The 22801-nt window shown below is 42.4% G+C and overlaps 1 protein-coding gene across 1 annotated transcript; it reads left to right on the forward strand.

Annotated features, from left to right (window-relative positions):
* The first annotated feature begins 2499 nt into the window (after positions 1-2499).
* Positions 2500-10976, forward strand: LOC123450718. Its single transcript, XM_045127839.1, has 10 exons — positions 2500-2914; positions 4385-4428; positions 4732-4846; positions 4933-5011; positions 5832-6481; positions 7346-7622; positions 7709-7979; positions 9241-9396; positions 9773-10288; positions 10390-10976. The coding sequence occupies exons 1-10, from the start codon at positions 2728-2730 to the stop codon at positions 10702-10704; spliced, it is 2610 nt and encodes an 869-aa protein (XP_044983774.1). The 5' UTR covers positions 2500-2727; the 3' UTR covers positions 10705-10976.
* Positions 10977-22801: the final 11825 nt, after the last annotated feature.

Raw genomic sequence — 22801 nt, forward strand, 5'->3', positions numbered from 1 at the left:
CCAGGTGACCGAGTCTGTGAGGGTTTGGAAGTCTGCCCTGAAGACTTACCATAAGTGTTGGGCGAGGACTGTGTGTCCTTAGCTTAAGGAGAATACAGTAGGGACTGTGTGTCTTTTGGTTTCAATACCAAGCCGCTCCGAACCAGACATACAACTGTCACAACAGTTGGAACTGGGTCATCAACAACTGTCTTCATCAAGCCACATGTTCTATTTCTTCAACTCTTTCATTTCCTAAATTATATGGTGAAGACTCTCATCTGTACTGTTTGAAGAATTTTTCTGAAGACTTTCTCTGAATTTTCTGGACCTCAAATCTTCACTTGAGTTAATCTTCAACTGCTTACTCTGTACTTGCGAACCGTGCAAACCGAATCTCTGAAACCTCATTGAGTACTTTGCTGTAGATGCTTTTGCACACCTGAGCCTGTACTATTTCCGTTGCACTCAGTTCATAACTGAGGACTTTCCTCATAAGGAATTTCTCAGTGATGAAATTCTAAAAAACTCCTATTCACCCCCTCTAGTCGATATAACGCACTTTCATGAATGCCTCTCGCAGTGTACCAAGATGTGCAATGATACTAGCGTAACATGTACTAAGATGATGAATAGTGGCTTTGCCACAAATATCACGTCACCTGTATGATCATGCAAAGCAAATTGATAATGAATGCTCGAGTCATCTAAACGATAACGGTAGAAGTTGCATGACAATATATCTCAAAATGACTATGGAAATGCCATGATAGGTAGGTATCATGGCCGTTTTGAGAAATATATAATGACTCTTATGTGTGATAGAGCGTATAGTACCACGAGGTTTGGATGCACCGGCGAAATTTGCACCAACTCTCGAAGTGAAAAAGGGCAATGCAAGGTACCAAAGAGGCTAGCAAAATATGATAAGGATGGGAAGTGTTATATTAGTCCATGAACTCACATTAGTCATAAAGAACTCATATACTAATTGTGAAAGTTTCATTAGCCCTTAAAGCAAAGTACTACTCTCGTGTCCCCAAGAAGGAGATTGGTAGGAGTTAACCGTCGCTCACCGCCGATTCAAACATCACAAATGATTTCAATCAGAAATAAAAATGCTATAACATCCCCGTCATGCCATGAAGGACACTTAAATGAGTAGTGCGTAACAATATTTAATATCGATATCTTTACTAACCAATGATTATGGCCACACGAACCATATGAAGTATTTTTTTTTCTTGAAATTATGTGCGGAATTCATAGTTTTAAATAGCCCGCTATAGCCCCGCTATAGCCTCGCTATAGCCTTTTCAGGAGGGTGCCGCTAAATGGTATCATGTATAAATATGCTGCTATAGCCCGTTATAGCTCCGCTATATCTGATTTAAAGGCTCGCCGCTATTTGCCGTAGCCCGCTATTTAAAACATAGGCGGAATACTTCTTTGTTGCATAAGGGCAACATGTCATCTAGTTTTTGACTAGAGGGGGCCTACTACCAATTAGGGGCGATTACTGCGCATCACGATTAATGCTCCTCGCTGATGGAGCTTGGTCGAAATGGAAGATGGTCCATGGTTGGTTGGGGCTCAGACGAGGGCTTGATGAGGTGTGTCATGTGCGCAGGGGGGAGGGGGGCTGGACATCAGGACCGGAGAGGCTCCGAGGAGAGATCGCAGGGGCTACTGAAGTTCATGAAGGCTACGCCCCGTTCGGGCTTAGAGGAAAGTGATGAAGTCGCTTGGAGCTGGCCAGTGAGAACGAGCCAGATGTTTTCGCGTCAATCGGACCAAATCTCCTCCAAATGGACCGTCAGCCCATGAAATCGATCCAGGGCCAGAGCCGAGCGGCCAAACGGCTTATCGAATCCCCACTTCCCTTTCCAGAAATCAGTTTTCTACGGCTTACCGAATGAACCGCGTTTTTGGTTTGACCGTAAAAGGTATGCCCAACCTCGCGCTAAATGCGTCGCGCTGTAAGGAAGAAACGCCCGATGCAGCGGATAATCCTCCCGCAGTTGCACACTTCCTAAGATAGCACCGTGCCTCATTCCGCGCCGCGCTTTCCATTCAATGGCAGTCAATTAATACGAAGCGCCCACGATTTGGTCCGACGCTCCCTGCAAACCTCCGGTCAAACTAGATAACCATCGCCGCGTTAAGCACCGTGATGAAGAGACTACCACAGATCATACCTCGAATAACACACATATATATATATGTTAAATCAGAATACACATAAATACATAATTTGTTTTTCTAATAATATACACGCATACATACATGATGGAGTGCTTGTATTTCCAAATTTTAATAAGCCATGATAATAAAGAGCATAATAGGGTATTTTGAATTTTGCGTGTAGGGGAAGAGTAAAGTTGTAAAGTAGTAAAGCGAAGCAAATCGCGCTCCCCGTATTTATTCCTTCCTGGCGAGACCGCAACCCAACCCAACCCAACCCAACCCATCCACCGTCGGCCCAGCTATATAAAGCCGGGCGCGGAGGAGCGAAGGGGGAGGAAGGGTTTTGGAACTCAGGCCGCCGTTGCGTCGCGTTGCGTTGCGTTCCGTGGGAGAGAGAGAGAGAGAGAGAGAGAAACACACACACAGAGCCGACTGAAGCCCGCAGCGCGCAGCCGAAACCGAAGCCTCCCACCGCCGCCCCCGCGCCTCGCGTCACCCGGTCCCGAGGGGTTTGCTGGTCGGCGGCCGCGGCGGCGGAGGAGGGGGATCCCGTCGGCGAGGATGAGCGGCGGCGGCGCGGGCGGAGGAGGAGGAGGAGGGAAGGGGGCGGGGCCTGTCCCGCAGGCCTCGAAGAAGCTCGTGCAGAGCCTCAAGGAGATCGTCAACCGCCCGGAAGCCGAGATCTACGCCGCGCTGCGCGAGTGCGCCATGGACCCCGACGAGGCCGTCAGCCGCCTCCTCTCCCAAGGTCCGCCCGCCCTCTCCCCCTTCCCCTCCCCCGCGCGCCCGCGCCTGCTTCGCCGCCCCTCCGCGGACGGGCGGGCGGGCGGGCGGGCTCCCCCCTCGATGCGCGATTGGAGGCCGGTTCCTCGCCGCTAGGGTTCTTAGGAGGTTCTCGCCGATGCGGAGTGATTCGTCAGTCCGTGCAGCCACGGCCGCGCCCCGGTCCCCTACCGACTAGCTGGAACCAGACGAGCCCCTTCGGTCTTCCTTTCGGGCTTCGCGCGGATTACTGGCGACATAGCTGTTCATTAGGTTTGTTTGACTTAGGAGTTCAGTTGTCGTGGCCTCGTTCAAATCATGGCCCTTTTCTACATTTTTAGGGTTCCTGTTTAGACCGCCTGCTGAATGCAATTAATGGCCGGCGCTTCCCGTTTTGGGCCTAGAGGGTAGGCTGGTTCCGTTTGTTTTCTGTTGTTCGTACTTTCGTTTTGTTGTTGTTGTTGTATATGGGGAGGGGAATCGGGGAGCATGGGTCTTCGGGAGAAAGGGGATAACTGGTATCTTTGATGGGCCGATTTAGCAACGAGGTTACGAAAAGGGTGCTGTGATAGATATGGCTCCTGGTCTGGATGCATTTAGATTGGGAAAATAGATGGATGCCTGTCTTGCTGGCCAAACTTTGAAAAGTGAAAGCGAAAACACTTTTCATGTGCTTGTTTTATATCCGGTTTGCTTGTCTGAAATCGGTTAGGTGTTGCTATATCGATTGGGGAATGGTCATTTTCGTTATACCTCTATTGTACAGCGGGAGGAAAAGTGGCACAGTCAGATTTGCTACTTTTGTAAACTTGAGTAGCTTGGGTGCTCATCTTAGAGAAGGGATTTTGGTCTTCATTTTATTACTAGTTTCTGTTTGCCTGTGTATACTGTATTCTTTAAGTTCCACAGAAACATCCCATGCATATATTTTAGAATTATCTTTCTCTTCTCCCCTTGGTTGACGGTTGCTTAGTTTGATCTTTTATAATTTGGCAGATGATGTATTCTTTGTAAACACCATTGGTCTGCTATAATGTGTTGTTGCTAACTGTATGAGGGTTAGTGAATGGATAAGGAGTGGGATCTGTAATTGTATAATCTCTTCTGTGTGGCATGTGAAGGTCGTAAAATACATTCTTGAACTTACCTGACATTGTCAGAATGGTGTGGTTTTGGAATTTTATGATTATTACAGACTCCTACTCAGTGTTTAAGTGAGTACTTGCGTGCACACTTGCATAGTTTGTGAACGTAGACATGTTTTCAATTCTTACCATACGAATTTGTTCTCAGTTCCTACGTTTGCTTTGCAATTTATGATCTTATTAGATTGCATTAGTTTTTTTTTCCATTGCCAGCTTACATTATCATTATGTTGTGGTAACCATAGATTATGTCAATTAGCTACCAGTTGAAGTAGTGTAAATATCTCATTTACCACTGTTTTTTTTTTCAGATACCTTTCAAGAGGTAAAGAGCAAGCGTGACAAGAAAAAAGAGGTCAGTCAACCATGTTCCTCAAATATATGTGCCCTGTATTCGTTTGGTGTTCAGTTTGTCTCATGACTGGTGATAGGGTATTACCTGGTTGCTAATGAATTGTTGCTAACCTTTTTCTCATGGTCGTTCTTCATTACCATGAGCATCCAAGTACCCATACAGAAGATACTTTGTCCATGCAATAGTTATTTTGCTCTGTTTGATTTTTTCTGCTTAATAGTTAGCATGTTGAGTCATTCCTTTGGTTCTTTTTTAGAAATACGAGTAATGATGAAAATAACAGATAGGTATGTGTGCTTGCAGGTTAAAGAGACTCCTGAGCCAAGGTCTCGAGCGGCAAATAATGCTACCAGTCGGGGTGTAAGAGGTGGCCCAGATCGAGGTGGGCGAAACAATTCTGCTTACAACAGCTCCATTGGTAATAGAAAAACCACCACATGCCGTCTTTGAAGCTGTTCTTGTTTATAATTCTTTTTTCACCATTTACTTACATTTGTTTTTCAGACAACATGACTTCAAGGTCATCGGTCTCAGGATCTGGTATGCCATCAACCAATTCCACCCAGAAGCAAACAGTTCCAAGGTAAGGATAAATACATTTGCTTCTTACCTTAAGGGCAACTGCTTGGCCTGCTTTAGTAGATGCAGTTATGATTAGAAACCTATTGTGCCTTTTCCGTGCAACCCTCATCTGTTGTCCCCCGAGGTGCATTGTGTTACTAATGATGCCCCTGCGATGTTCAAACAATTATTTTGTTGGAAGATTGGAACAGCCTAGTTTTTTTAGCAGGCGCAGTTATGATAATAAATCTATTGTACCTTTTCCCTGCAACCCTCATCTGTTGTGCCCTGATGGCATTGTGTTATTTTTGACGCCCATGCGATATTGTTCAAACCGCACGAGTTCATACAATCAATTGTTTTGTTAGAAGATTGGTACACAATAGTTCTTCTGTCTTGTAGAGAGATAAGGGGCAGCTATCTTAGAGGTACAATGTAATTTTGATAAATAAGAAAGAGTAACCCTAGAGATAGAGATTGAATTGATCAGCATACTTTTAATTAGACATATATTACGTACGTGTCAAGTAGGTCCTCACATATAAGGGGCATTTTGTATCCATCTATCGATCAATCAATGAATGATCAGTTTGGTCTATCAGTGTACATCCTTGCCTGCCCTCATGGTTGTAGCTGTGTGCTTTCTCTAGTTTTTTGTTGAGGAGAATTGTTTGATTACATTAAAAAATGCAATGTTATTAAATCTGAGTGAAACAATGTGCTCATCAGTTTTGGATGACTGCACAGCACCAAAATCATACAAATTGTCTGATGTATTGGTGATTTCAGATTGTTTTCTTTTCACCTGTTTTAATATACATGTTCTGTTTTGTCTTTTGTAGTTCCTCTGTGAACAAAAATCTGGTTGCTGATGCACCATCAGTACCACCGCAAACATCATCTGGGTTTCAGCATGGTTGGTCTGGGACGCCAGGTCAGTTGTCAATGGCCGATATTGTGAAGATGGGTGGCAGGCCGCAGGCTCAGGGGAAGCCTTCTACCAAGCCTGTGGTCACAGCGGACAAAGGATATGCCGGACAATACCCATCTTTGCCCACCACTGTAAACCAGATTACAAAACAATCTGTGAGCACAGTTGCACCAACAGAGCTTGACCAGGGGTTACCTTCTGCGCAAGACTCTGTTCTGGTTAAGGACCACAGTCACACAGCTGCTGATAACAAGCAGAAATATGATAATGATTGGGCTCCACAAGATGACCCACCAGTAGGGAATCAATCCTCCCTCCCTGAGACATCCGGGGACCCATCATTATACGATGCACCATTACATCCATCGTCGCTTGTTGCTGATGCGGTTTACTTGCATGAAAATTCTTATTTGGATGATAACATCTCTGCTGCAATGAGATCAGGAAATGCTTCTGAGAGACACTTGGATCACTATGGAGGAAGTTCTGAATATAGTGACGGATTATTGCAGAACTCGAGTACCTATCTGGCTCAGACGCATCCTCACATAGAGGACCAAGGTGAGTGCTAAACTAAGTTCAAAGTATCTAGTTCTTTGCTGGTTATACTTTGGAGGTCCAACATTTGTTTTTGAAACACCCATGCATTATCATTCCATGTGAGAATCTTGTATATCTGCTGTGAACTGCTTTGAATAGGCAACACAACATCATTTATGAACTATTGTTTTCACATCTCATGAAAAGATACTGTGTGTGTATCCAGTATTCATGCTTAATCATAACCATTGTAAAATTGTTTGAGCTATATTTTTTATATGATAGAACAAATTAACCTTTGTAGAGATGAAAAACAAATTGCTTTGTCTAATTGATACAATATTAGCCACTTCTATCTTACTTCGCCTGTATGCATCTGTGTTATGATAGAGTTTATGGTTGGAAAGGTACCAGCAACATATGCAGATGAATCCACAGATGAGGACCGTCACTCAGTGCTATTTAAAAAAATAGACATCTTAATGCATATTTTAGACGAACCAGAAAGCACACTGCCCATTTCTGTCTGAATAAACTTCATGACTGACAATTTTGAAAGAAGTAGATTGCCACAGCAGATTGAAAGAACCCAGATAGAATGTTTCTTTCTGAATATACGTCACTCTGGCATGTTCAGTGCTTCCAGTTTTGCTGAATATACTTCAGATTGACATGTTCAGTGCATCCGGTTTTGTATCATGATTTGCTTAACATGTGCGTTTGCACAATTATATTTGTGAACCATTTTTCGTCTAGTTGGTTGGTTTTTGTTCTGGAGGTCGCATAAGTTTTTTTTTGGGCATGACCTGCACATGAATGTATAATTTCTCTCTTGTTCTATATGGTTTGCATCCCATGTTCTTATTCTGGATTTTTTTTTTGCAGCTGAGGAGTCCAACGCTGACGTATCCGCAGCAGCAAACTTTCAGGGTCTGAGCCTACATGATGAAGAGTTAGCTGCCACAAAGTTTGCCGAAGATAACCCAGCAGTTATAATTCCAGACCATCTGCAAGTTGCCAACACAGGTTGTGCTGGATTGAGCTTTGGCAGTTTTGGATCTGGTGCATTTTCTGGGCTCCTCCCGCCGCCAAAGAGCACTGAAAACAATGTGGAGTTGCCTATTGTGGAGGAATCTGAACCTATAGATCATACAGATACAAGGTTAAGCGTTTTCCTGCTTCTTTATTTTGCTGGACAGGTCTCATCTTGTGAACTCGTGACATGACTGGAATGACCTTTTCTTTCAGGGATCAAGATTTCTATGAAATTCCTGCGAATTCGCCACCAAATGAGAACCTTGAGGAAATTATGGGAGCTAACACAGAGAATCTTGATGTACCTTCTGTTCAACAGCCTGATGTCCTGAGGCAAGAAATACTGGATGATCCTTCAGGTGTTCAATATAATCTGCCATCAGTCTCGAGCCACACGTATGCGAACCCAGCACAGCCAAATGCAATGGATGCAATGCAAGGAAGTAACCAAGCGCACACTCTTTCACACCTGTCAAGCTTGCTGGTACAGTGTTTCTCCCTTCTCATCTTTCTAGTAAAATAACTCCTTTTCATGTTTCTTGCATCTAGTAAAATAACACCTTTTCAAGAGCTTCTACTAAAAATTGTAATGCACATATCTGGATTTGAATTCAGCTCATAGGTGCCTACACAACACATATAGGAAAGCCAGATTGCACTTCCATATGGTCATGTTTCTAGTCATCACATGTTAATACACTTACCCTGTCCTGTTCAGGCTAGTGTTTTAGTATCCGTATTGAAACAAGTCTCACTCCTGCATGGTTTGTTAAATACTTGTCTCCATAATTCACAACTAGCAACAGACATAACCTACGTACCTGTATATCTTGGCATTATATGATTTATCAAAATTGATGCAATTTTTGGACTATGATATAAGTAAGTGCCAGATTGTGAGAAGGCATCAGAACCTTGATGGTTTCAATGTAGTGTTGCAGTAGTTACTAATTTACCAAACAACAAACGGTGACCTTGTTATTGTAAATTATTATTGGTTGTGTATACCAGTTTTCTAGCTGATGAACATGATTGGTTCTTTTGGGCATCCAACACTTCTACATTTGGTTGCATTCTATTTTCAAAAGTGCTCGTTGCTCCTTTTTCTTTTCTTAATAGATTATTATATCTTCAGAAAAAACTGCATGAGCCCTCTTGATTATGCCACTTAGCCTTGGATGTTTCGTGTTACCCTTTTCCATGCTTAGTTAGGCTGGCCATAGTGGGAAGTAACTTAGGGTAGTAACGTGCGTGGTATCATGCAAGCCTTCATTTATTTAGATGTAGACTCATTTTGCCTTGGGGTATGTTATTTATATTATGTTACCACAAACACCTCTCTCCTTATTAACTAACTTGCCACATAAGCCAACTTACCTTGGGATGCGTTATGTTACTAGCTCTCCCACTAGTCAGCCTTATGACTGACAATGGGAGCATGCAAAGAGAGGTCTATTTGAAAGGAACACTTGATGCTAAGTTATCTTAAAATGGTCCAGTAACTTAAATTGGAATAGTTATTCTGCCTAGATCATGTTTTGTATAAAAATTCCTGTCAGTCTTAAAATAAGAATCCTCTGGACTGACTGGAATTTTCTGCCTTTTCTTTTTCCGTACCCCGTTCCAATTGATGGTAAACTTCTTTATTGAAGAGGTTTACGATGAATTTATCATCTTCCTTATACTTATTTATTTAATCCAGCCTGTAGAACTTTGGCATAATTTTTTCCAAATGTTTTCTCCAGCAATCAAATACGTTACAACAGCACAACCTGTTGGGCTCAAATATGGCACCTCTTCGGGACCTGGACTTTGGTTTATCGCCTTTGTTGGCAGCACAAGCACAATCAATGGGTGCAAGATATAACTCAGCTGCACCAACTACTACTGGCATGCAGGAGGTAGTTTGAACCTTCTAATGCATTTATCTTTCAGTGCTTCATTCAAATTCATATTTCATCCGTTTAAAAACAAGATTCCTATTTTACAGAGTAAGTTTGGAAGCTACAAAAAACGCTGCATTCTTTGTTGTATGTAAACTTGAAATATGTATGTAGGTGTGCTAGCGTTGAGAAAAAACTCTTCTCATGTGAGATCATCCAGCTATATACAGTATACATCGAACTTTCCTTGTTAATTTTTATGTGGGGTTGGTAATTTTCTAACTTATAATCCTTGAATATTATCGACATCATGGTGCTCATAATTTGTTGTTGCATATACTGCTTTGTTCGACTTACCTTTCATTGACATTATACTTATATGTAAATTTTGCAGCCAATGAAGCCAGGAGTTTTCTCGAACACTCAATCCACACAAAATCTTCCGAGTACCAGCATTCATATGGCTCCCTCTCTTCCTCAGCAATTAGTCCATCCTTACTCACAGCCCACTTTACCTATTGCACCTTTTGCAAATATGATTGGCGCAAATATGATTGGCTATAATCCATACTTGGCACAAAACTACCCTGCATACCTACCATCAACCGCCTTCCAGCAAGCGTACTCGAGTAATGGACAGTTCCATCAGTCTGCCGCTGCTGTACCTGGAGCTGGCATGAAGTACTCAATGCCACAATACAAGAACAACATGTCAGCCGCAAATTTGCAACAGCAACAACAACCTTCGTCAGTCATATCTGGTTATGCAGGCTTTGGGAGCTCAAGTAATCTTCCAGGAAATTTTGCCCTTAACCAGAATGCTGCTCCTGCATCGGCCAATCTTGGGTTTGATGAAGCATTGAGTGCTCAATACAAAGAGGCCAATCAATATATGGCTCTCCAGCAGCAGGTAACCATTGCGAGCAACCCTTTGTGTATATTTCTGAATTTTGTGTTGATTGCTGTTTACATGGTAGAGAAAAAGTGTTTGATTTTGTTATTCTTGGCAAGGGCGATAACTCTGCGATGTGGCTTCATGGCGCTGGTTCAAGAACAGCGTCAGCACTTCCTCCTACCCAGTTCTACGGCTACCAGGGACAGAGTCAGCAGCAGGGCGCCTTCCGCCAGGCGCAGCAGCCCCAGCAGCCTTCTCAATATGGGGGCCATGGATACCCAGCATTCTACCATAACCAGGGAGGCTTGGCGCAGGAGCACCACCCTCAGAACCCGGCGGACGGAACCCTGAACGGCTACCAGGCGGCAGCCCAGCAGCAGCAGCAGCAGCAGCCATCTCACCAGAGCTGGCAGCAGCACACCAGCTACTGAGCCGCCCGCACTCTTGTTGCGGTGCTGGCTCACTGTGGCTGCGGAGTAAAGCAGCTCAGAGTAGCTGAGCTTGTGGCTCGCTGAGGAGAGGGTCGGCGTCGTCTTGGCAGAGCGTTTTAACGTGTTGCGTGTCACATGTCGGTGTTGTCGGACTGATGTGTTTGTTTTTCGGTCGTTATATGCGCGGAGCAGAACAGTCTTGTAACTCCTTGGAGACATAGTTTACCTAACAGGTGCTTTTTTCTGATTTCTGAAAGTTTCGTCTTACGTCACCTTTTAGCTGTTGAGTGTTCTTTCCGTCAGTCTTCTTTCAAACTCTGGTTTTACGAGTTCTCCTGTGGATAGCAATTCATCCTCCCAAAGTAACCTTCTGCTCCCAAAGTAAAAGCGATTTTAAAAAAAAGGAAAATTCAAAAAATTCTGAACATTTAAAAAAAATTGATACTCCGAAAATGCGCTTTTCACAGCATCGGTTTTGTTTTTTTGCGAAACCTTGTAGGAATGTTATTTCATGCTAAATTTTTCATGCATTTAAAACTTTTGTCAATGTTGGTCTCAAAACAATTTTGAAATATATTCTTTTTTTTTTGTTCATCAGTCTCCTACGAACTCGGGAACACAAACTTTGCGTACTCCATCCTCTCGTTTTTCCACGTTTGCCAATGGCCGGTGTGTATAGAGACCATTGAGGCCTCATTTGGTGCTGGTGTTTTTCCACCCCTAAGGCCTTGTTTGGTGCGTTGGGTTTGGTCGGGTTTCTAGGGGATTATCCCCGAGGCCGAGGGGTTCAGAAACCCCATGATTCCCTGCATGTCCATTTGGCGGACAGGGTTTGTGATGAGCAAACCCCTTCAATCCACTGAAATCCACCTCAAATCAAGTGGTTTTAAAGCATCGAGGGGGGCTAGTGGAACTCGTGTAATGGGGATTCAAGAGGATTGGGTGGAAGAGAGGGATTCACCAAATCCCTAGAATCCCCACCTCCTTGGGGCTTGAAAACCACTTATGCCAAACATGCCTTAGGCTTTGTTTGGTACTAGTGTTTTTAAGGAGATTGGTGGAGATAATCCCCCAAGGTCTCGTTCGGCAGCGGTGTATTTGCAGGCTTCAACGGGTATTTTACCGATCGGTATAGTAATCCCGAAAATTCCTATCAGGCCCACTCGGTACCACGGTATTGGACCGGCCCATCCCGAAAATTACACCCCAAACCCTCCAGTATTCGTGTGAGAGGAGACACGACCTAACCCTCGTGAGATTTCTCCCCCGGCTGTGACGGCGCCGCCTCCTTCGCCCTCCTCCCTCCCGTAGTTCGCCGCCGGTTTGCTCTCTTCCTCAACTCCGTCCAAGCCGAGCCAGATGCTGCCTCAGATCCTGAGGTCTCTTGGCTCTTGACGTCGTCGTTGCCGCTGCCGCTGCCGTCCGCGCCGAGGCCTCTTGGTTTCTTGGCCTCCGTTGCCGCTGCCGTCCGCGCTGCCTCAGCCCCTATCAACTCCGACGGCAGATCCTTTCGAAAACGTGTCATTTTCATCGGTATGGACTGGTTCCACCTCACCCCTCCCCTCCCCTCTGTCTAGGGTTCCACCTCAACCCCTATCAGATCCCGACGGCAGTCCGGTGCTCCTATGATTCTTTGACAGCCTTGTGTATTCTTAGTTCTTGCGAATATGTTTGTGGCTAGCTTTGGTGTGCAACTTCTAGTTAAGATGCACTTACATCTTTGATTACAGAGGTGATGCCTTCCTTTGTTGAATTTATATCAAGATCAAGAACAACTCATACTTGTTAATTCTGTTTTTAATATGAGTTCAGTTAGTAGTAGGTGCTGTTTTCTCAGCACTAAGGTTGATTAAAACGGCATCTGAATAGATTCAGTAAATCTACACATAAACGGCATCTGAATAGATTCTGTGATAGTTGATGGTATATTACATCTCTGTAGAGAAACATTTTCGTGATAAAACTTGCAGACATAACTTCCTTGTTATATAATTCTGTGATAGAGTCGAATGTAGGTTTGGCTAAACCATGATTTAGAGAAACATTTTCGATTGTTCAAACGATGATGCTTTTATTGCTGCAACTATAAGTTACAGTCTGCAAAAATCTGTACCTGAATTATGTTGAAACGATGATGCTTTATTGCTGCAACTATAAGTTACAGTCTGCAAAAATCTGTACCTGAATTATGTTGAAACGATGATGCTTTATTGCTGCAACTATAAGTTAAGTGCTATTAGACATGTTTGACTGTAGATGCCTGGTACAGATTTTTGCAGTAGTAATCTACAGTCTCGTACAGATTTTTGCAGACGTAACTAGTTCATAGCTGCCATCACTACCACGTCCTCTTGATAAATCACCAAAAGTAAATCATCCAATACTTACTACTACCAGCTTGTGTATGCGTGCCAGTTCTAATCTACGATCTGTTCGAGTAGTAGTACACATACTAATTAACCAAGGGACTAGTAGAAAAGCTGCTGCCTGAGCTTGAGGTGGGCTTGGAGCTGCTCGTTCTCCTCGGCGAGCAGCTTTGCTGTCCTCCGGAACACAGTTATTTCGACTTACACTCTGTATCTGGAGTATCTGTTGTGTTGATAGCCATACTACTGTACTGTATCTCTTAATAATTATAATTGCTGTGAAACGTGCCAAATAAAGTGTCTTTTCTTGTCTCCAAGGAATGCTGGAAACAATTGAGTTTAAATTTTAAACTGAATCTGCTATATGAACTGAAGTTCCTGGAGACTGTCAAAGGATTGGTTGATCATAGGGATCATTATTGTTGTGCCTTTGTTTTGATTTCTTCTGGTCGTTTTTTTTCTCCCGGGGGTCTCTATGTGCTGCGACGTCTGGTTTTTTGCTTGTTGTTTCCCAGGTCTGCCGTTGTGTGCACAGTAATTTGTTCAGCTTCAGCATTCTTACAATTAGTGTTGAGACCGTAACAATCTGACTTTAGTTTCTCTTTTACTTAAGTTATCAGACATCTTTTGGATAAGGGCAAGTTTCAACATCTATGTCTCGGTCCGCAACATTTACTCTTGACATCTCTGCCTTGCAGGAGGATGAGTCTCGGTCTGCCGTTGATGTGCTCACCGATGCATTTACTACAGCGGAAGAGAGTGCTAAACGGAAATGATTCAGAAGAAAGGCACTTTGAAGTTTTATTTAGAGGAAACACTGTGGGGTTCTTTCATAAGGATTGCATTATCACTTTTGCAAAATTGTGTCATGGCTGTGAGACTATTGTTGCTATGATGAGATAGTGATTCTAAGTTATGCATAATTAAGTTGTTGATGTGATGATCCTCAAAGATCATATTTTTATTTTGATTATCCAATTATCTTTGTGGTTGTTGTGTCGTTCTGATTTGTGCTTTGTTGTTGCCGTTGGCACAATTGACCAGATTGTTAAAACGTTTGATTTTTATTTTTCATCTTATCATAATGTAGGACAGCTATTGCAACTTATACTATGTTGTTGTATGAACACATGAAACTAGAAAACTCTAGTACCAAATAAGGTCTAGGGTGGGGGATTATTGGGGAATTGAGGGGATTTGGTGGAGGGGAGGGGATCACCAAATCCCCTCCAATCCTCAAGCGTATTGGGTGTGAAAATACACCCGTACCGATCAGAGCCCAAGGGATTGGGTGAAACCCCAACCTTCACCCAATCCCTTCAAATCCCCATTTATCCCCAATACACTAGATAGGGGTAGTGTATTGGGTATTGCAAAAAATGCACTATAATTTGGGGATTTGAGGGGAAATGGGGGGATGATACATGTCAAATACACTAGAACCAAATGGTGTTATGGGAAATGTAGGGACTGAGGGGTTTGACCGAAATAATCCCCATAAATTTCCTAAAATACACTAGTACCAAACAAAGCCTTAAGGGGTTTGGGGATTGGAGCGGATATGGTGATACCCCCCTCCACCAAATCCCTTCAGTTCCCAAAAAACCCCCACCTCCATAATTTCCTATGTTTGGTACAACAATAAAACAACATAAATTACAACAGCTATGCAACATTTTGATAAGATGATGAAAAATAAAAATTCAATCTTTTAGCATCCAGTAGGCTAGGACAACAGCAATAACATACAAGATGCACCATCAGCAGCACAACAAATAAGACGGTGCAAAATAAAAAATCAATCTTTTCAACTTAAACAACATCATAGCAAGAAAAACTTGCTATAACCCATACACAATCCATCACAACTAGCATCTTACTATCAAATGGACAATAGTGCAGAATATGAATATTACAAATTAGTGCAAATATATTAGGAATGGCGCACACTTCATGAACAGAGTAGCAGGTCCTATAATAATCCCACCACAACTAGCTTCTAGGGGCGGCAACTCTTTCCTTTGCTACTATCTAGTTCTTGGAGGTGGCAGCGAAAACTCAAAATAACTCTGCAAGAAAGCAGTGATCTTGAGGCCACAAAAAAAGGCAAAAAAAATACTACAAGTGTTATGGACCATAGAAACTTCAGTGTATATGCAAAGACCGAAACATATGTGAAGACCGGAACATGTGCATAACGTAGAGATGGACCCGAGGCAGGACCGATAGATGGTCTGGCTCGGCTTGGATGGGAGTCGACGAAGACGACGAGACGATGGTGAACTTGTGGCCAGAGGGCGGGGGGGGGGGGGGAGGCGACGCCGTCATAGTCGGGGGAGAAATTTCGCGAGTGGAGAGGAGCATCTTCTCATTCGCGAGTATTAGGAGGGTTCGTGGTGTAATTTTCGAGATGGGCCGATTCAATACCGGGGTCTATACCGGCCGATAAAATACTCGTTGAAACATGCAAATACTCTAGTGCCGATCGAGGCCTGGTGGGGGTGTGATTTGGATGCGCCAATGACATGTGCTGGTAGGCCCTTCCATCTGGAGCCAGATGTAGCACGAAGACGTGAGGAGAGTGAGAGTGAGAGCACCAGGCTATGTATAAACCATCCGAACCGGGCTATGTATAAACCATCCGATCGGTCTTGCGACTAGCGATCACGTGATGGGCTGACCCAACATGGGCTTTTCCGAAGCGGTTTTTGGAAGCTTTCATGACATGTTTGGACATGTTTTAGAAGCTTCTATTGTTGGGGAACGTTGCATGGGATTTTTTTTCCTACGCACATAAAGACCTATCATGGTGATGTTCATCTACGAGAGGAGATTTGGATCTACTTACCCTTGTAGATCGCACAGCAGGAAGCGTTAAGAAACATGGTTGCTGTAGTGGAACGTCTTCACGTCCCTCGATCAGCCCCACGAACCGTCCCACGAACCATCCCACGAACCGTCCCGCGATCCGTCCCACGATCCGTTCCGATCTAGTGCCGAACGGATGGCACCTCCGCATTCAGCACACACACAACTCGACGATGATATCGGGCTTCTTGATCAAGCAAGCAAGACGGAGAAGTAGATGAGTTCTCCGGCAGTGTGACGGCGCTCCGGTGGTGGTGACGATCTACTCCTGCAGGGCTCCACTATATAGCATAAGTATCATCACAATAATCTTCATAGATAGGAGGTATGCAAAAGTCATAGTAAATTTGATCACTCAAAGTGGGGGGGGGGGGACTAAAAGGATCATCTTCATTTAACGAAGCATCCCCAAGCTTGGGACAAACTTTAATTGTAGAAAATATATTCTCAAACATGGCATCCCCAAGCTTGTACTTTTGCATATCATAGACATAATCACTCTCATCATTAATAGCATGAATAGCACCAAGAGTATAGCAATTATTGTCATCCTCCACATTTATACTATTTGGGAGAGATACCTCTTTACCTTTACTTTTTCTTCTTTTCTTCTTCTTCACCCCATGTGAAGATTTACTTAATTCTTCCAAGCTTCTTTTTGGAGAGGTTGGTTGAATAGAGAGCTCCTCCTCGTTACCTGATTCATCATAAGAAATAATAGGAGGGTATTGGGAAACCTCTTCCCCTTCGTTAGTATTATCTTTATCTCCTATTTGTTTCCTTGTCTTAAGGTAATTGGCAATGTAGGGATTCTCAATGCAATTCACCGCACAATACAAATAGATTTCTTCTAGATCAAAATCAAGCACTTTCATGATAGCCCAATCTGGAAGGCCCTTAGTTTTGTGTTTCATGTCTTCATACCCCAAAAGTAGACTAAGTTCATTACGATGCTCGAGGGTAATGAAGTCATCACAATTTTTGGACACCACTTGATCATGGAAGAATTTGCATTGGAAACTAAAATGGCCTCTTTCATTGCAAAGATCACAAGTAATGCAAAGAAAATAGAATTCTTCAGCACAATAAGCTAGCCTTTCATGCAACCATTTAGTTTCTAAATACGCATGCCTCTTGCAAAATCTATTTTCCCTTTTTGGTGTATATTTGCAAACTCTAGGCACCCCACAGAAATCGACATGCTTATAGGAGACATTTTCATCATGAATGGTGCAATCATCATTCGCATCATGGATATTCAAAGTATTCATACCAACAATATTGTAATCATGCTCATCATTCACATATTTCATGCCAAGCATTCTATGTAATTCTTCTTCTAGCACTTGAGCACAATTTCCTTCCCATCATTTTCACGAAAGACATGAAAAAGATGAAGCATATGTGGCCAACTCAATTCCACTTTTTTGTAGTTTTCTAGTGAAAGAACAAGAAACAAAAAGATTCGATTGCAATATCTAAAGATATACCTTCAATCGCTAACCTCCCTGGCAACGGCGCCAGAAAAGAGCTTCGTTGACGGGAGGTGAGTGCCGCTTACCTAGCCTCCCCGGCAACGGCGCCAGAAAAGAGCTTGATGTCTACTACACAACCTTCTCCTTGTAAACGTTGTTGGGCCTCCAAGTGCAGAGGTTTGTAGGACAGTAGCAATTTTCCCTCAAGTGGGTGACCTAAGGTTTATCAATCCGCGGGAGGCGTAGGATGAAGATGGTCTCTCTCAAGCAACCCTACAACCAAATAACAAAGAGTTTCTTGTGTCCCCAACACACCCAATACAATGGTAAATTGTATAGGTGCACTAGTTCAGCGAAGAGATGGTGATACAAGTGCAATATGGATGGTAGATATAGGTTTTTGCAATCTGAAATTACTAAAACAGCAAGGTAACTAATAGTAAAAGTGAGCACGAACGGTATTGCAATGCGTGTAAACAAGGCCTATAGGGTTCATACTTTCACTAGTGAAGTTCTCTCAACAATGATAACATAATTGGATCATATAACTAGCCCTCAACATGCAATAAAGAGTCACTCCAAAGTCACTAATAGCGGAGAACAAACAGTGAGATTATTGTCGGGTACGAAACCACCACAAAGTTATTCTTTCCGATCGATCTATTCAAGAGTCCATAGTAAAATAACATGAAGCTATTCTTTCCGTTTGATCCATCATAGAGTTCGTACTAGAATAACACCTTAAGACACATATCAACCAAGACCCTAATGTCACCTAGATACTTGATAACCCATAAGTATAGGGGATCAATTGTAGCCTTTCTCGATAAGTAAGAGTGTCGAACCCAACGAGGAGCTAAAGCTAGGGCAAATATTCCCTCAAGTTCTATCGACCACCGATACAATTCTACGCACACTTTACGTTCGCTTTACCTAGAACAAGTATGAAACTAGAAGTAATTTGTAGGAGTGATAGGATAGACTTGCAAGAAAGTAAAGAACACGTAAATAAAACTAGGGGCTGGTTAGATAAAGAAACAACTACGAGTGTCTAAAGAGTGTGGAAAAGTGGTGGTAGGAGCTGCGGAATTGTCCCTAAGCAATTGACTACGTTACTAGATCGATAACAAGTATCATGTGGGAGAGGTCTCTGCTAGCATGTCATCCCTTACTTGGAATTCTATGCACTTATGATTGGAACTATTAGCAAGCGTCCGCAACTACTAACGTTCATTAAGGTAAAACCCAACCATATCAATTCATCAATCACCGATAGGACAACGATAATCTACTCAGACATCATAGGATAGCAACACATCATTGGATAATAATATGTAGCATAAAACACCATGTTCAAGTAGAGGATACAATGGGTTGCGGGAGAGTGAACCGCTGAATATAGATGTGGGAAGATGATGGAGATGTTGGTGAAGATGACGGAGGTGTTGGTGTAGATCGCCGTCACACGATGATGTCTCGGGCGGCGTAGCGCCGCCGGGAGAGAGGGGGAGAGAGCCCCCCTCCTTCTTCTTCTTCCTTGACCTCGTCCCTAGATGGGAGAAGGGTTTCCCCTCTGGTCCATGGTCTCCATGGTGGCGGAGGGGCGAGAGCCCCTCCGAGATTGGATCTCTCTCTCTATGTCCTTCTGTTTCTGCGCTTCCAGATTCTGCGTTTCACCGTTTCTTAAATTCTCGGAGATCCGTAACTCCGATTGGGCTGAAAGTTTAACACAATTTTCTTCCAGATATTATCTTTCTTGAGGCGAAAGAAGGGCTCCAACCGCCTTAAGGAGTGGCCACAAGCCTGCCAGCCGCGGGCCCACCCCCTGGCCATGACTACAGGGCTTGTGGGCACTCCGTGCATCGCCCCGTAAGTTTTTATTACGTTTGGACTTTGTTTGGTATGGATATTCTCCAAAACAAAAAACATGCAACAAACAGGAACTGACACTGGGCACTAGATCAATATGTTAGTCCCAAAAATAGTATAAAAAGTTGCCAAAAGTATATGAAAGTTGTAGAATATTGGCATGAAAAAAATCAAAAACTATAGATACGACGGAGACGTATCAGCATCCCCAAGCTTAATTCCTGCTCGTCCTCGAGTAGGTAAATGATAAAAAAGACAATTTTTCATGTGGAATGCTACCTAGCATAATCTTGATCATATAATCTAATCATGGCATGAATACTAAAATACGAGTGATTCGAAGCAATAGTCTATCATTTGACATAAAGACAATAATATTTCAAGCATACAAACAAAGCAATCATTCTTCTCAAAATATCATAGCCAAAGAAAGCTATCCCTACAAAATCATATAGTCTGACTATGCTCCATCTTCCCCACACAACGTATTTAAATCATGCACAACCCCGGTTTTAGCCAAGCAATTGTTTCATACTTTAGTGTTCTCAAACCTTTTCAACTTTCACGCAATACATGAGCGTGAGCCATGGACATAACACTATAGGTGGAATAGAATATGGTGGTCGTGGAGAAGACAAAAAAAGGAGGAGATAGTCTCACATCAACTAGGCTTATCAACGGGCTATGGAGATGCCCATCAATAGATATCAATGTGAGTGAGTAAGGACTGCCACGCAACGGATGCACTAGAGCTTAAGTGTATGAAAGCTCACAAAATAAACTAGTGGGTGTGCACCCAACTTGCTTGCTCACAAAGACCTAGGGCAATTTTGAGGAAGCCCATCATTGGAATATACAAGCCAAGTTATATAATGAAAATTTCTCACTAGTATATGGAAGTGACAACATAGGAGACTTTCTGTCATGAAGATCATAGTGCTATTTGAAGCACAAGTGTGGAAAGAGGATAGTAGCAATTGTCCCTTCTCTCTTTTCTCTCATTTTTTGTGGGCTCTTTGGCCTCTATTTGTTTTTTGGTGAGCATCTTTGGCCTCTTTTTTTTAAATGGGCTTCGCTGGCCTCTTTTATTTCTTCACATGGGACAATGCTCTATTAATAATGATCATCACACTTACAACTCAATACTTAGAGCAATGATGACTCTATATGAAATGCCTTCGGTAGTGTACCGTGAAAATGATCTAGCATAGCAATGACATCAAAAAAACGGACAAGCCATGGAAACATCATGCTAGCTATCTTACGATAATGCAATGGCAATATGGAAGTGGTGGCACATGTCATGAGACGGAACGATGGTAGTTGCATGGCAATATATCTCGGAATGGCTATGAAAATGCCATAATAGGTAGGTATGGTGGCTGTTTTGAGGGAGGCTATATGGTGGGTGTAATGCACCGGCGAAAGTTGCGTGTTACTAGAGAGGCTAGCAATGGTGGAAGGGTGAGAGTGTGTATAATCCATGGACTCAACATTAGTCATAAAGAACTCACATACTTATTGCAAAAGTATTATTACTCATCGAAACAAGGTACTACACGCATGCTCCTAGGGGAAAGGTTGGTAGGAGTTAACCATCGCGCGATCCCGACCTCCACACAAAGGATGACAATCAATAAATAAATCATGCTCCGACTTCATCTCATAACGGTTCACCATACGTGCATGCTACGGGAATCACAAACCTTAACACAAGTATTTCTAAAACTACACAATTACTCACTAGCATGACTCAAATATCACAAATTCATGTCGCAAAACTGTTGCAAGGAATCAAACATATCATATTCAGTGATCTACAAGTTTTATGTAGGATTTTATGACTAACCATGTGAATGACCAGCTCCTGTTAACTCTCTAAATAGGTATAAGTGAAGCATGAGAGTTTAATTCTTTCTACAAAAGATATGCCCCGCTCTAACAAATATAAGTGAAGCAAAAGAGCATTCTACAAATGGCGGTTTTATATGTGTAGGGAAACATGCAATCCAAACTTCAAAAGATATAAGTGAAGCACAAGAAGCATTCTATAAAGCCAACCAAGGACTATATCATACCAGCATGGTGCATAAAAGAAAAAGAAAAACTAAACAAAAAAGACGCTCCAAGCATTTGCACATATCATGTGACGAATTAAAACATAGCTCCGAGTAAAATTACCGATAGATTGTAGACGAAAGAGGGGATGCCTTCCGGGGCATCCCCAATCTTAGACGCTTGAGTATTCCTTGAATATTACCTTGGGGTGCCTCGGGCATCCCCAAGCTTAGGCTCTTGCCTCTCCTTATTCCTTCATCCATCGTGCTCTCACCCAAAACTTCAAAATTTCAATCACACAAAACTAAACAAAACTTTGTGAGATCCGTTAGTATAATAAAATAAATCACCACTTCAAGTACTGTTGTGAACTCATTCTAAATTCATATTATCATTATATCTACAGTAATCCAACTTCACCATGGTTCATACCCCTCGATACTACCCATAGATTTATCAAAATAAGAGAACAATGCATAGAAAACAGAATCTGTCAAAACAGAACAGTCTGTAGCAATCTGTATATTCCGTATACTTCTGATATCTCACAAAATCTGAAAAATTATGAACGTCTGGAAAATTTGCATATCAATCAGAAGCAAAAAGAATCAACTCAAAATCTCTTCCAGAATAAAAATGAAAATTAATTTCGTGAGCAGAAAGTTTTTGTCTTTTCTCAGCGTGATCAAACAACTATCACCCAAACTAATCGTAAAGGCTTTACTTGGTACATTATTTTTAAAATACAAAGGAATTGTACAAGGGGATAATTATTTTTGTGAGAAACTTCCATGAAAAATTCTACATTGTTTCCATGAGCATGAACACAAGTGTTCAAGGTCGACCCTCACTTCCACAATGCATCACCTTTCAATCACTTCTCTTTTTGAAAAAGTTTTAAGTTCCTCTCTATATTTTGTTTTGTTTTTAAACTAAATAAAAGCACTCAACAGAAATAAATGACTCTCTAAAACTTCCGGGTTGTCTCCCAGGCAACGCTTTCTTTAAAGCCATTAAGCTAGGCATAAAGTGCTCAAGTAATGGATCCACCCGGATCCCAAGGTATATCAAAGCCAATTTTAATTAGCAATGATTTAAAATTTAGTAGTGAGCACAAGGTAACATATATCATGCAATGAAGAAGTCTAACTCTCTTCCTATGCATTGGCATGTCATAAAAGAACAATTCATGCACATCAAGTAAAGGCCAATACATAGCATAATCAGTTTCTTGCAATATTATCGCATTGGAAACATAGAGAGGTGGAGATGTAGTTCCTCTCTCATAATAATTGCAAGTAGGAGCAGCAAGCACATGCATATTATATTCATCAAAATCATCATGTGTAACATAAGGAACTATAGCTAGCTCAACTTCGTAAGCATCATTCATATTGGCATCATGGCCACAAGCATAGCAAGCATCAAGTTCATCAAAAAGGGATATTTCAAACGAATCCA

Source organism: Hordeum vulgare, chromosome 1H (genome assembly GCF_904849725.1).
Source record: "Hordeum vulgare subsp. vulgare chromosome 1H, MorexV3_pseudomolecules_assembly, whole genome shotgun sequence".
In the NCBI taxonomy this organism is placed as follows: Eukaryota; Viridiplantae; Streptophyta; class Magnoliopsida; order Poales; family Poaceae; genus Hordeum; species Hordeum vulgare.

Excerpts from the sequence above, each read along its gene's own strand:
- LOC123450718 (XM_045127839.1), top strand. The coding sequence starts at position 2,728 with ATGAGCGGCGGCGGCGCGGGCGGAGGAGGAGGAGGAGGGAAGGGGGCG. Across the intron at positions 7,623-7,708 it reads ATAGATCATACAGATACAAG|GGATCAAGATTTCTATGAAA; the intron begins GTTAAGCGTTTT and ends CTTTTCTTTCAG. Across the intron at positions 7,980-9,240 it reads CACACCTGTCAAGCTTGCTG|CAATCAAATACGTTACAACA; the intron begins GTACAGTGTTTC and ends TGTTTTCTCCAG.